General features: G+C 44.3%; 1 protein-coding gene across 1 annotated transcript in view; it reads right to left on the bottom strand.

The window, feature by feature from the left end:
- The window catches only part of LOC112254952 (plexin-A1), a 402,693-nt gene that overhangs the window by 64,231 nt on the left and 323,293 nt on the right, over positions 1–15,169 (bottom strand). Inside the window, 3 exon segments of the mRNA XM_042324754.1 lie at positions 11,638–11,774; positions 11,931–12,054; positions 14,958–15,109. Coding sequence (XP_042180688.1) covers positions 11,638–11,774; positions 11,931–12,054; positions 14,958–15,109 — 413 coding nt within the window.

Below are 15,169 nucleotides of genomic sequence, written 5' to 3' on the forward strand. Positions count from 1 at the left end.
AAGGGTGCGTTCTGAGCCCCCTCCTGTACTCCCTGTTCACCCACGACTGCGTGGCCATGCACGCCTCCAACTCAATCATCAAGTTTGCGGACGACACAACAGTGGTAGGCTTGATTACCAACAACGACGAGACGGCCTACAGGGAGGAGGTGAGGGCCCTCGGAGTGTGGTGTCAGGAAAATAACCTCACACTCAACGTCAACAAAACTAAGGAGATGATTGTGGACTTCAGGAAACAGCAGAGGGAACACCCCCATCCACATCGATGGAACAGTAGTGGAGAGGGTAGCAAGTTTTAAGTTCCTCGGCATACACATCACAGACAAACTGAATTGGTCCACTCACACAGACAGCATCGTGAGGAAGGCGCAGCAGCGCCTCTTCAACCTCAGGAGGCTGAAGAAATTCGTCTTGTCACCAAAAGCACTCACAAACTTCTACAGATGCACAATCGAGAGCATCCTGGCGGGCTGTATCACCGCCTGGTATGGCAACTGCACCGCCCTCAACCGTAAAGCTCTCCAGAGGGTAGTGAGGTCTGCACAACGCATCACCGGGGGCAAATTACCTGCCCTCCAGGACACCTACACCACCCGATGCTACAGGAAGGCCATAAAGATCATCAAGGACATCAACCACCTGAGCCACTGCCTGTTCACCCCGCTGTCCAGAAGGCGAGGTCAGTACAGGTGCATCAAAGCTGGGACCGAGAGACTGAAAAACAGCTTCTATCTCAAGGCCATCAGACTGTTAAACAGCCACCACTAACATTGAGTGGCTACTGCCAACACACTGTCAATGACACTGACTCTACTCCAGCCACTTTAATCATGGGAATTGATGGGAAATGATGTAAATATATCACTAGCCACTTTAAACAATGCTACCTTATATAATGTTACTTACCCTACATTGTTCATCTCATATGCATACGTTGATACTGTACTCTATATCATCGACTGCATCCTTATGTAATACATGTATCACTAGCCACTTTAACTATGCCACTTGGTTTACATACTTATCTCATATGTATATACTGTACTCGATATCATCTACTGTATCTTGCCTATGCTGCTCTGTACCATCACTCATTCATATATCCTTATGTACATATTCTTTATCCCCTTACACTGTGTATAAGACAGTAGTTTTTTTTGGAATTGTTAGTTAGATTACTTGCTCGTTATTACTGCATTGTCGGAACTAGAAGCACAAGCATTTCGCTACACTCGCATTAACATCTGCTAACCATGTGTATGTGACAAATAAAATTTGATTTGATTTGATTTGATTTGAAATGGCTTAAATAGTTTTTTTCCTCATCAATCTACACACAATGCCCCATAATGACAAAGAGAAATACATGCTTTTAGAAATGTTCTTTTAAAATACCATACTTACATAAATATTCAGACCCTTTGCTATGAGACTTAAAATTGATCTCAGGTGCATCCTGTTTCCATTGATCATCCTTGGAGTCCACCTGTGGTAAATTCAATTGATTGGACATGTTTTGAAAAGGCACAGACCTGTCTATATAAGGTCTCACAGTTGACAGTGCATGTCAGAGCAGAAATCAGGCCATGAGGTTGAAGGAATTGTCCGTAGAGCTCCGAGACAGGATTGTGTCAAGGCACAGATCTGGGGAAGGCTACCAAAAAAATGTCTGCTGCATTGAATGTCCCCAAGAGCACAGTGGCCTCCATAATTTTTAAATGGAAGAAGTTTGGAACCAACAAGACTCTTTCTAGAGCAGGCCGCCCGGTCAAACTGAGCAATTTGGAGAGAAGGGCCTTAGTCATGGAGGTGACCAGAGTTCCTCTGTGGAGATGGAATAACCATCCAGAAGGACAACCATTTCTGCAACCTTCTACCATTCACTCCTCATTAAAATGTACATGACAGCCTGCTTGGAGTTTGCCAAATGGCACCTATAGAACTATTTGGCCTGAATGCCAAGCGTTACATCTGGAGGAAACCTGGCACCATCCCTGCTGTGAAGCATGGGTGGCAGCATCATGCTGTGGGGATGTTTTTCAGTGGCAGGGACTGGAGACTAGTCAGGATCGAGGGAAAGATAAATGGAACAAAGTCCAGACAGATCATTGACAAAAACCTGCTCAAGCCTGGGACAAGTCTAAAACTCTACCAAGATGGCATAGCAGTTCAGACGTCTTTTGTCCTCGTCTTGTCGTGTCCTGTATATATATATATATATTTACAACTTTTTTCACATACATTTTATTTTTATTTTCCATCAACTCATCTTCAAAACACTCTCCTGCAACCCGCCTCACCAATTTATATTTATAAAAAAGTATTATTTACCTCAAATCTGTAATCCTCCAAGAAGCTAGCCAGAAACTCCAAGAAGCTAGCCTGAAACTAGCCAGAAGCTAGCCAGGAGCTAGCCAGAAGCTAGCTCAGAAGCTAATCCAGAAGCTAATCAGAAGCTAGTTCAGAAGCTAGTTAGCTTCTTTACCTGCAAATCGTTAGTATTCAGCTAACCACGGTTTGTGGTCATCAGCTATCCTTTAGCTCGAAAATCTATCGCCAGTTTTGTACGGCGCAGCGCGGCTCGGAACATACCGGACCAATTTTTCTCTCCATGTCCCTGGATTTCAACTGCTCTCTGGACATTCATACCCGGACCTCACAGCTAGCTAGCTGCTATCCGTGCGACTATCGGCTTTCGTCGATTCCGGAGCAAACATCAATTATTCTGGAGCTAGCCAGCTCCGTCAATCACTCCTGAGTTCCATCAATCACTCCTGGGCTGCAGTCACCTATCCGGACCCGTTTTACTGCCTACGCGGAGCCCCACCGGGCCTTCACAACTGGACTGCCGACGTTATCTACCCGAAGGAGATCCGGCTGGCTCCTCCTTTGCGACGTTACCTGAACGCCCATCTGCGGCCTGCGAACCGTTAGCTGTCTTACCGGCTGCTATCTGAATAGACAATCGGACAATTTATTTATTTATTTTTATTATTATTATGTTTTCTTCTTGGGCCTCTATAACTATATCTATTGTTTTTATTTTTGTTGTTGTTGTGTGATTTGGATTAATCCCCTCTACCACACGGAACCCCACTAATCTACTGACGGAACGCAAGAGGTGGCTAACAACAGACCTCCATCCTATGCTAGCTTACTACCGATGGCCTGGCTAGCTGCCTAAATCGCCGTGACCCCCAACCAACCTCTCCACTCACTGGACCCTTTTGATCACTCGACTAAGCATGCCTCTCCTTAATGTCAATATGTCTTGTCCATTGCTGTTCTGGTTAGTGTTTATTGGCTTATTTCACTGTAGAGCCTCTAGTCCTGCTCACTATACCTTATCCAACCTATTAGTTCCACCACCCACACATGCAATGACATCTCCTGGTTTCAATGATGTTTCTAGAGACAATATCTCTCTCTTCATCACTCAATACCTAGGTTTACCTCCACTGTATTCACATCCTACCATACATTTGTCTGTACATTATACCTTGATGCTATTTTATCGCCCCCAGAAACCTCCTTTTACTCTATGTTCCAGACGTTCTAGACGACCAATTCTCATAGCTTTTAGCCGTACCCTTATTCTACTCCTCCTATGTTCCTCTGGCGATGTAGAGGTGAATCCAGGCCCTGCAGTGCCTAGCTCCACTCCTATTCCCCAGGCGCTCTCTTTTGATGACTTCTGTGACCGTAATAGCCTTGGTTTCATGCATGTTAACATTAGAAGCCTCCTCCCTAAGTTTGTTCTATTCACTGCTTTAGCATACTCAGCCAACCCGGATGTTCTAGCTGTGTCTGAATCCTGGCTTAGGAAGACCACCAAAAATTCTGAAATTTTAATTCCAAACTACAACATTTTCAGACAAGATAGAACTGCCAAAGGGGGCGGTGTTGCAATCTACTGCAAAGATAGCCTGCAGAGTTCTGTCCTACTATCCAGGTCTGTACCCAAACAATTTGAACTTTTAAAAATCCACCTCTCTAAAAACAAGTCTCTCACCGTTGCCGCCTGCTATAGACCACCCTCTGCCCCCAGCTGTGCTCTGGACACCATATGTGAACTGATTGCCCCCCATCTATCTTCAGAGCTCGTGCTGCTAGGCGACCTAAACTGGAACATGCTTAACACCCCAGCCATCCTACAATCTAAACTTGATGCCCTCAATCTCACACAAATTATCAATGAACCTACCAGGTACCTCCCCAAAGCCTTAAACACGGGCACCCTCATAGATATCATCCTAACCAACTTCCCCTCTAAATACACCTCTGCTGTCTTCAACCAAGATCTCAGCGATCACTGCCTCATTGCCTGCATCCGTAATGGGTCAGCGGTCAAACGACCTCCACTCATCACTGTAAAACGCTCCCTGAAAGACTTCAGCGAGCAGGCCTTTCTAATCGACCTGGCCGGGGTATCCTGGAAGGATATTGATCTCATCCCGTCAGTAGAGGATGCCTGGATATTTTTTTTAAATGCCTTCCTAACCATCTTAAATAAACATGCCCCATTCAAGAAATTTAGAACCAGGAACAGATATAGCCCTTGGTTCTCCCCAGACCTGACTGCCCTTAACCAACACAAAAACATCCTATGGCGTTCTGCATTAGCATCGAACAGCCCCTGTGATATGCAGCTGTTCAGGGAAGCTAGAAACCATTATACACAGGCAGTTAGAAAAGCCAAGGCTAGCTTTTTCAAGCAGAACTTTGCTTCCTGCAACACTAACTCAAAAAAGTTCTGGGACACTATAAAGTCCATGGAGAATAAGAACACCTCCTCCCAGCTGCCCACTGCACTGAAGATAGGAAACACTGTCACCACTGATAAATCCACCATAATTGAGAATTTCAATAAGCATTTTTCTACGGCTGGCCATGCTTTCCACCTGGCTACTCCTACCCCGGTCAACAGCACTGCACCCCCAACATTAACTCGCCCAAACCTTCCCCATTTCTCCTTCTCCCAAATCCATTCAGCTGATGTTCTGAAAGAGCTGCAAAATCTGGACCCCTACAAATCAGCCGGGCTAGACAATCTGGACCTTTTCTTTCTAAAATTATCTGCCAAAATTATTGCCACCCCTATTACTAGCCTGTTCAACCTCTCTTTCGTGTCGTCTGAGATTCCCAAAGATTGGAAAGCAGCTGCGGTCATCCCCCTCTTCAAAGGGGGGACACTCTTGACCCAAACTGCTACAGACCTATATCTATCCTACCATGCCTTTCTAAGGTCTTTGAAATCAAGTCAACAAACAGATTACCGACCATTTCGAATCTCACCATACCTTCTCTGCTATGCAATCTGGTTTCAGAGCTGGTCATGGGTGCACCTCAGCCACGCTCAAGGTCCTAAACGATATCTTAACCGCCATCGATAAGAAACATTACTGTGCAGCCGTATTCATTGATCTGGCCAAGGCTTTCGACTCTGTCAATCACCACATCCTCATCGGCAGACTCGACAGCCTTGGTTTCTCAAATGATTGCCTCGCCTGGTTCACCAACTACTTCTCTGATAGAGTTCAGTGTGTCAAATCGGTGGGTCTGCTGTCCGGACCTCTGGCAGTCTCTATGGGGGTGCCACAGGGTTCAATTCTTGGACCGACTCTCTTCTCTGTATACATCAATGAGGTCGCTCTTGCTGCTGGTGAGTCTCGGATCCACCTCTACGCAGACGACACCATTCTGTATACTTCCGGCCCTTCTTTGGACACTGTGTTAACAACCCTCCAGGCAAACTTCAATGCCATACAACTCTCCTTCTGTGGCCTCCAATTGCTCTTAAATACAAGTAAAACTAAATGCATGCTCTTCAACCGATCGCTACCTGCACCTACCCGCCTATCCAACATCACTACTCTGGACGGCTCTGACTTAGAATACGTGGACAACTACAAATACTTAGGTGTCTGGTTAAACTGTAAACTCTCCTTCCAGACCAATATCAAACATCTCCAATCCAAAGTTAAATCTAGAATTGGCTTCCTATTTCGCAACAAAGCATCCTTCACTCATGCTGCCAAACATACCCTTGTAAAACTGACCATCCTACCAATCCTCGACTTTGGCGATGTCATTTACAAAATAGCCTCCAATACCCTACTCAACAAATTGGATGCAGTCTATCACAGTGCAATCCGTTTTTTCACCAAAGCCCCATATACTACCCACCATTGCGACCTGTACGCTCTCGTTGGCTGGCCCTCGCTTCATACTCGTCGCCAAACCCACTGGCTCCATGTCATCTACAAGACCCTGCTAGGTAAAGTCCCCCCTTATCTCAGCTCGCTGGTCACCATAGCATCTACCACCTGTAGCACACGCTCCAGCAGGTATATCTCTCTAGTCACCCCCAAAACCAATTATTTATTTGGCCGCCTCTCCTTCCAGTTCTCTGCTGCCAATGACTGGAAGAATATGTAGCGAGGGCCAGCCGACGAGAGCATAAAGGTCACAGTGGTGGGTGGTATATGGGGCTTTGGTGAAAAAACGGATGGCAGCATCCAGTTTGCTGAGTAGAGTGTTGGAGGCTATTATTATTTCATAATTTAATCAGTTATACATGGATGTGTAGTGTCAGCATTTGTTGCTAGCATGTCATGCTAAAATTTTCTAATCTTACCAATGAAAAAAATAATTATCAGTGGGTTTTGTCAGTGGGCTTTGTAATGAATGAGCAATCTGATATAATGAACGATGGAGCTGAGTTTACCTTCTTGTCCAAAATTTCATTTAAGGTGCTCCAAAGCTTTTTACAATCATTCTTTATATAATTTATCTTTCTTTCTTAGTATGGTTTCTTCTTCTTTTTATTCAGTTCGTCACATGATTTCTCAATTTGTAGTATGTTTGCCAATCGGTTGTGCAACTTATTTGCCATTCCTTTTGCCTTATCCCTCTCAACCATACAATGTTTTAATTTCTCATCAATCCACAGGGATTTAACAGTTTTTAATGGGTGCATGCTTATTAGTAACTGGAATAAGCAATTTCATAAATATATCAAGTGCAGAGTCTGGTTGCTCCTCATTACACACCACAGAGCAACAAATATTCTTTACATCAACAACATAGGAATCAATACAAAACGTATTGTATGACCTCTTATACACTATATTAGGCTTTGGTATTCCTAGATATGGCTACTATATTGTGGTCACTACATCAGATGGATTTGGATACTGCTTTAAATAAACATTTCTGCAGCCTTAGTAAATATGTGATCAATACATGTTGATGATTTAATTGCTGTGCTGTTTGTCACTACCCTGGCAGGTTGACTGATAACCTGAACAAGGTTGCAGGCACTGGTTACTGTTTGAATCTGTGGGCAGCTTAATGAAAGCCAGTCAATAATTAAATCACCCAGAATATGTATCTCTGTTGATATCACATACATTATCAAGCATTTCACACATGTTATCCAGATACTGAGTGTTAGCACTTGGTGGTCTATAGCAGCTTCAGGTGAGGTAGATGAACCTGTAGCCATATTTCTTCAACAGTGTGTGTGATGAGTGCACAGACTTTCCTATCTCACAACAATTATTTTGTACATAAATCCCATCTATTGTGGACCAGAAACAGAGAGAAGGAGAGAAAGGAAAGGGGACAAAAACACCTTAGTGAGACACCAGCAGCTGAGGGGAAACTAAGTGGAAGGGAAAATAAGCTAGGGTGCATTTCTGCGAGCACATACCGCTGTCTCGTAACAAGCAATTTAAACGCCCCGTCTTCCAGGGCATGGCTGAAAGGTGTACGGGGAAGAAGGGCAGGAAAATAAGAAAAAGAAAGCGCCTTTTCCACATTCCGCTTGCGCCGACTTGTTGCCCGGGCAACAACTTTCATAACATTTGCCGCCGTAACCCGCGGTGTGCCATTCATACACTGCTCAAAAAAATAAAGGGAACACTAAAATAACACATCCTAGATCTGAATGAATTAAATATTCTTATTAAATACTTTTTTCTTTACATAGTTGAATGTGCTGACAACAAAATCACACAAAAAGTATCAATGGAAATCAAATTTATCAACACATGGAGTTTGGAGAAACACTAAAAATTTAAGTGGAAAACCACACTACAGGCTGATCCAACTTTGATGTAATGTCCTTAAAACAAGTCAAAATGAGGCTCAGTAGTGTGTGTGGCCTCCACGTGCCTGTATGACCTCCCTACAATGCCTGGGCATGCTGCTGATGAGGTGGCGGATGGTCTCCTGAGGGATCTCCTCCCAGACCTGGACTAAAGCATCCGCCAACTCCTGGACAGTCTGTGGTGCAATGTGGCGTTGGTGGATGGAGAGAGACATGATGTCCCAGATGTGCTCAATTGGATTCAGGTCTGGGGAACGGTCGGGCCATAGCATCAATGCCTTCCTCTTGCAGGAACTGCTGACACACTCCAGCCACATGAGGTCTAGCATTGTCTTGCATTAGGAGGAACCCAGGGCCAACCGCACCAGCATATGGTCTCACAAGGGGTCTGAGGATCTCATCTCGGTACATACTGGCAGTCAGGCTACCTCTGGCGAGCACATGGAGGGCTGTGCGGCCCCCCAAAGAAATGCCACCCCACACCATGACTAACCCACCGCCAAACCGGTCATGCTGGAGGATGTTGCAGGAAGCAGAACGTTCTCCATGGCGTCTCCAGACTCATGTCGCATGTGCTCAGTGTGAACCTGCTTTCATCTGTTAAGAGCATAGGGCTCCAGTGGCGAATTTGCCAATCTTGGTGTTCTCTGGCAAATGCCAAACGTCCTGCACGGTGTTGGGCTGTAAGCACAACCCCCACCTGTGGACGTCGGGCCCTCATACCACCCTCATGGAGTCTGTTTCTGACCGTTTGAGCAGACACATGCACATTTGTGGCCTGCTGGAGGTCATTTTGCAGGGCTCTGGCAGTGCTCCTCCTGCTCCTCCTTGCACAAAGGCGGAGGTAGCGGTCCTGCTGATGGGTTGTTGCCCTCCTACGGCCTCCTCCACGCCTCCTTATGTACTGGCCTGTCTCCTGGTAGCGCCTCCATGCTCTGGACACTACACTGACAGACACAGCAAACCTTCTTGCCACAGTTCGCATTGATGTGCCACCCTGGATGAGCTGCACTACCTGAGCCACTTGTATGGGTTGTAGACTCCGTCTCATGCTACCACTAGAGTGAAAGCACCGCCAGCATTCAAAAGTGACCAAAACATCAGCCAGGAAGCATAGGAACTGAGAAGTGGTCTGTGGTTATCACCTGCAGAACCACTCCTTTATTGGGGGTGTCTTGTTAATGGCCTATAATTTCCACCTGTTGTCTATTCCATTTGCACAACAGCTTGTGGAATTTATTGTCAATCAGTGTTGCTTCCTAAGTGGACAGTTTGATTTCACAGAAGTGTGATGGACTTGGAGTTACATTGTGTTGTTTAAGAGTTCCCTTTATTTTTTTGAGCAGTGTATTTTGACAAGGTTGTTGTAGGCCGGCACAAAATAATGTGAGAAGAGAGGGCCAGAAATAGAGAAACAGAGAGAGACAGAGAGAAAGTGGAAGAAATGGGCTGCAGAGGGAGTGGCTGAATGATTAGGGTAAATGCACTTTGATTAAAGCGGCCGTGTTGAACTCTGAGACAAAGAAAAAACATTAGGGCGTGAGGGACACGTGGAAAAGTCAGGTCACTTTTCAAATCCATTATTTTAGGGACAAAGAACATCACTATGCTAGAGCGGGTCTGAAAGGACAATGCTATGTATGTTCTGTTCCAATATCAAAAGTCTAGTGCGGGGGTCACCAACCTTTTCGAGCATGAGAGCTACTTGAAAAAAATGAAACTTGAGCTACTATTTTTTTCATAGCTTTCAAATCGGCACATTCTTCTCTTCTCCTTTACCCTGCAACTCTTCCCCTGGTCCTTGGTGTACAATAGATGTTTTCTGTTAACATACCTGGTAAACTAATGGGTAATAAACTACAAAGGTAGCCCCATAAAATTATATTTCCCTGAATTCTGTTTTCTGTTTTATTTTTCCTGGTTTGGGATTTTTTTCCCCATTTTTTACTCGCAATATTACAATTATTCATAGAGAAACAATGAAAATCGATGATCTGAGTCTATGTCAATGCTTAAAACACACATCAATAATATTTTTGAGGTCCGAAATATATATTTGAATGTAATTCCCCTTTAAATGAGCATCTAGCAAGTGATGTATCGTGATGTTTCTGCTGTTAGGCCTACTGCGGCAACACATGTCATGACAAAGTCTGCAAAACAACCGCCACCCAATTGATACAAATAATCATGATATAGTTCTGTCAGGTAAGCCTACTTTGCAGTTAACATTTAATTTAGAAGGTTGTCCGTCTACCCGCAAGACGGTTATCATTAGCATTGCTAACTGGCTACATACAGAGTGATAGATAAACGCTGGGAGCAATATTCCTGCCATTTAATTGGCAGATATTGTGTTACGTTTGGCTTTTTAACAGGGATAATGTCAATGTGGCTTTGATTGAACTAGACAAAGTGGCAGCAAACCTCCCAGTGGGCATCCACCTTGATTTCACCTATCCTGTTTTTTCAGATTAGTGCAGATGAAGGAGATTAGGGGAGGAAGCTACCTTTGACTATTGAGAGGAGCCCTCGTGTGACTGTAGCAGAACAGATCAAGATGACTATCCCTAACCCTGTCATATTATATTATCACCATACATTTGTATCGCTAGTATTTGGAATTCTATACCAAATACAGCAGCTGTCTTTTCAGGGCTAGTCAAGGTTTTAGCTCAACATGTTTCCCCATATCAACAGATGTCATTGCAGCATGCATATATTCCCCTTGTATAAACCGTGTCACATATGGCTGTCTATATACCACCCACCAATCATGTCGATAGTGCTTACATTAAATCTAAAGCTAATTGTTCCAAGAAACTACAGTCTGCGTAGGAAGATAAATGTATGGGCATTTCCAGGGTCTTTAAAGGGGGGCTGAACTGGCTGATTTTGCCTGAGTTTTCCTCTTCCTCATTAAGAAATGCTACTGAGAAGATAAAATGAGTGTCTTGTGGGGTGGTTTGATGTGGGCTGTGAACATTTGATTGTCTTCTCCCATGTTCTTCTCTCATTCAGTTTTCATTCTTTTCGTTTTCTATGTCCCCAACCCTCTTCTTAGATGTGTTAACAAAGCATTCTCCTCTCTGTGAGGTTCTGACCATCTGATAATATGTTCATTTGAGGCTTTATATGAACCCTTCGAGTTCACGGTGTGTGTGTGTTTCACCATGACGGACTATGAAGGCAGAGATCGCAGAGATCGCTGCAGGAGAACCGACTCTCTGTGTATCGTGTTTTCTCACCTTATCAAGCTCGTAACATGTAGCGCAACGGGCAAACATGATTACTATAGAGAGTATTTGAAACCCTAATTCTAGCGCTGCTCTTCAATGGAGGGTTAACTATAGAACGTTGGTCATGCCCGTAACAGAGATAGTCATTCTCAAAATAAACGGAGTTAGTGTGACCACTTACAACAGTTAACTTATAGAGATATCGATACAGCACTAAAGACATTAATGTTATCAATAATAAACAATATCCCAAAGACAAGATGAGTGGGCGATGTGAGTGTTTACCTCTCGAAGCGGCAGGGATGGAGGCCGATCTTGACAGCCACAGCACTGCCAGCATTGAGGTGGCTCCCCTCAATGGTGATGTGAGTTCCCCCCGAGAGGGGGCCCTTGGAGGGCTGTACCCGTGTGAAATAGGGAGACTGGGGAAGAGGAACACACCAAGAGAAGACGTCAGATATAGGAATTCATTTGTTCTGGGATCAACTGCTGTTCTGGGATCAACTGTTGCTTTTCAATTGATGAAAGAACACAACCTTACAGAAGGACATTTCAACACAGGTATGATGAGTGCTTACCACAAAAGTGAAGGCCTTGGGTGAGACGACTTTGTAGTCGGTGTGTGTGCAGTCCCTCACACATACTTCCACATGAGCCTCCTGCACACGGTAACCTGTCGCATCAGCCAGCTTACACACGATCCTGAGACAGAGACAGAGAGAAAGAGAGAGAGAAAGAGAGAGACACATTTGATCATAGCCATTGACATATCCATAGCATTAGTCCAAGGATCACCAAGCCATAGAACGTGGCAATAGCCCTGCACATATCCATAGCCATGCTGTGTGTGATGATGACATCCACTGGTACCTAGAGAGGTACGATAGGAGAGAGGTTCAATGTGTCTCTGTTAGAGGTCGACCGATTATGATTTTTCAACGCCGATACCGATTGGAGGACCAAAAAAATATGTTTTAAAAATATTTTTTATTTGTAATAATAACAATTACAACAATACTGAATGAACACTTATTTTAACTTAATATAATACATCAATAAAATCAATTTAGCATCAAGTAAATAATGAAACATGTTCAATTTGGTTTAAATAATGCAAAAGTGTTGGAGAAGAAAGTAAAAGTGCAATATGTGCTATGTAAGAAAGCTAATGTTTCAGTTCCTCGCTCAGAACATGAGAGCTGGTGGTTCCTTTTAACATGAGTCTTCAATATTCAATAAGTTTTAGGTTGTAGTTATTATAGGAATTATAACTAACTATAACTATTTCCCTCTATACCATTTGTATTTCATTAACCTTTGACTATTGGATGTTCTTATAGGCACTTTAGTATTGCCATTGTAACTGTATAGGTTCCGTCCCTCTACTCGCTCGTCCCTGGGCTCGAACCAGCGACAACGACAACAGCCACCATCGAAGCAGCATTACCCATGCAGAGCAAGGGGAACAACCACTCCAAGGCTCAGAGCGAGTGACGTCTGAAGCACTATTAGCGCGCGCTAACTAGCTAGCCATTTCACTTTGGTTACACAAGCCTCATCTCGGGAGTTGATAGGCTTGAAGTCATAAACAGCGCAGTGCTTGACGCACAACGAAGAGCTGCTAGCAAAATGCACAAAAGTGCTATTTGAATGAATGTTTAAGCGCCTGCTTCTGCCTACCACTGCTCAGTCAGATACTTAAGATACTTGTATGCTCGTATGCTCAGTCAGATTATATGCAACGTAGGACACGCTAGATAATATGTAGTAATATCATCAACCATGTGTAGTTAACTAGTGATTATGATTGATTGTTTTTTAGAAGATAAGTTTAATGCTAGCTAGCAACTTACCTTGGCTTACTGCATTCTCGTAACAGGGCAGTCTCCTTGTGGAGTGCAACGAGAGAGAGGCATGTCGTTACAAATACCGATTTCCGATTGTTATGAAAACTTGAAATCGGCCCTAATTAATCGGCCATTCCGATTAATCAGTCGACCTCTAGTCTCTATGAGTGTATTAGATGAGATTATAACCCCATAAGCCTTGTGTTTGGCCTTGGGCGGCGGCTTGCCAAATGAAAATTCATTTTAGAAATGATTCAGGCAGAGGACGAGAGTCTGAGGTGTTGGGCACCGCGGGCGAGAACACACACAGACATGTGCTAGCATGTGTGTAATCAGCGTGGACACACCACACACACAGAGGATTGAGCACACACATCCACGGATGCATGCATGCATGCACACACAAACACACACGCACACAGAGCCCTCATGTTTTACCCTCCTCAGACACTCTGGACTGTTAATTAGCCACATAAAATGAGAGAGGGAGAGAGAGGGGGTGATTAATTGAACAAGCTCGTATCCTTCCCATCTCTCTACTGCCCCCCCCCTCACTCCCCCTCTCTTTATCCGCCTGCGATGAGTTATTAACTCCGTTGCTTTTGTCCTAGTTTTTAGGAGATGATTGTGTAAATGGAGGCATTTTCACTGGCATCATCACAGTGATGATAAGAGGAATATCAGGTAGACAAATTGGAACCAAATAACAGGGGGAGAAACAGAATGATATAATGTATGTGAGTGTGAGAAAATAATCTGACGATGTAGAGATGTATTATTATGTGTGTATACTCTATTTGCATGTGCTGTATGCACACAACTTACCGTCGGAGGACATGTGTGTTTGCACGTGTGTTTGCGCATCTACTCCTTTGTGAGAGCGTGTGGGCTGAGCTTGACCAGACCTGAATCCGTGACGACCTTCTCCAATCTCCACACTGCACATGCCAGTTAACCCTAACCTTTGTGCTCATTGCCGTAACCTGCCTACTCCGTTACGGCTCTGACAAGTTCACAGAGATGACACGAGCAGTCACTTCCGAGTCGTTCCATATGGGGAAAATGCCTTTAAATCAGCCTGACTGGTTTAGAGTGTGGACCACGGCCGCCAAGTGTTTGCCAAAATGGCAACGTGCCCTACTTGTAACCGAAAATACAGGGGTAAAGCGTTAGCTCCTCACGTTTGGAGGTGACAGCAGAGTTGAAACAAACACAAGTATCCTTGAAACAACTATCTTCATATACAGTAGGGTCCAAATATGTTTAAGTACAGATATAAAGCAAATCAGAAATATCCATCCACTTTTATGATTGTAGGATATTTGTCAGTACCCATGACAGTGATGCAAAGTGTTTTTGTTTGTTGGCAGACCTTGTGGTGCTTGGGGAAATGCAGCTTTCCTTAAGTCATTTACGCTTCTAAACACTAAGGTCCTTCATATAAGCATCATACACTCTCACCATGAGTCAGTGAGAGTTTATGACGTCAGCGTGATTTGAATATGGTTGAAAAGGTGTTTGTGCATGATCTGTATCTCTTAGTGAGCCAGACAAGTATTCTAGGATGCCAGGAAGTAAGAGACTAGGGCATTTGTGGACTGAGACAAAGAGATGAAAGAGAAGAAAGTGAGATGGGTAGATAGAAAATAGGGCTAACAGTTGGAGGGAGGGGAGACATGCATACCGACAGAGAGATAAAGAGATGGAATAAGGCATCAAAACAGAGGAAGGAGTACAAAGAGACTAATAGTCACTGACTGTTCAGCGCTGATGTACTCTGCCTCCACGGGGGTGCAGGCCACCTTGCCGATGCGGACCCCCGTCTGGATGTCCTTGAACTGCAGACCCAGGTTCTCCCCCGTGATGGTCAGCATGGTTCCACCCTGTCTGGGACCCGTCTCTGGAGACAACTGGAGAGGAGTGAGGACAGACCTGAGTTTCTAGTTTTAATTTCACCCGCACAAATACAG

This window comes from Oncorhynchus tshawytscha, linkage group LG07, assembly GCF_018296145.1.
Source record: "Oncorhynchus tshawytscha isolate Ot180627B linkage group LG07, Otsh_v2.0, whole genome shotgun sequence".
NCBI lineage: Eukaryota > Metazoa > Chordata > Actinopteri > Salmoniformes > Salmonidae > Oncorhynchus > Oncorhynchus tshawytscha.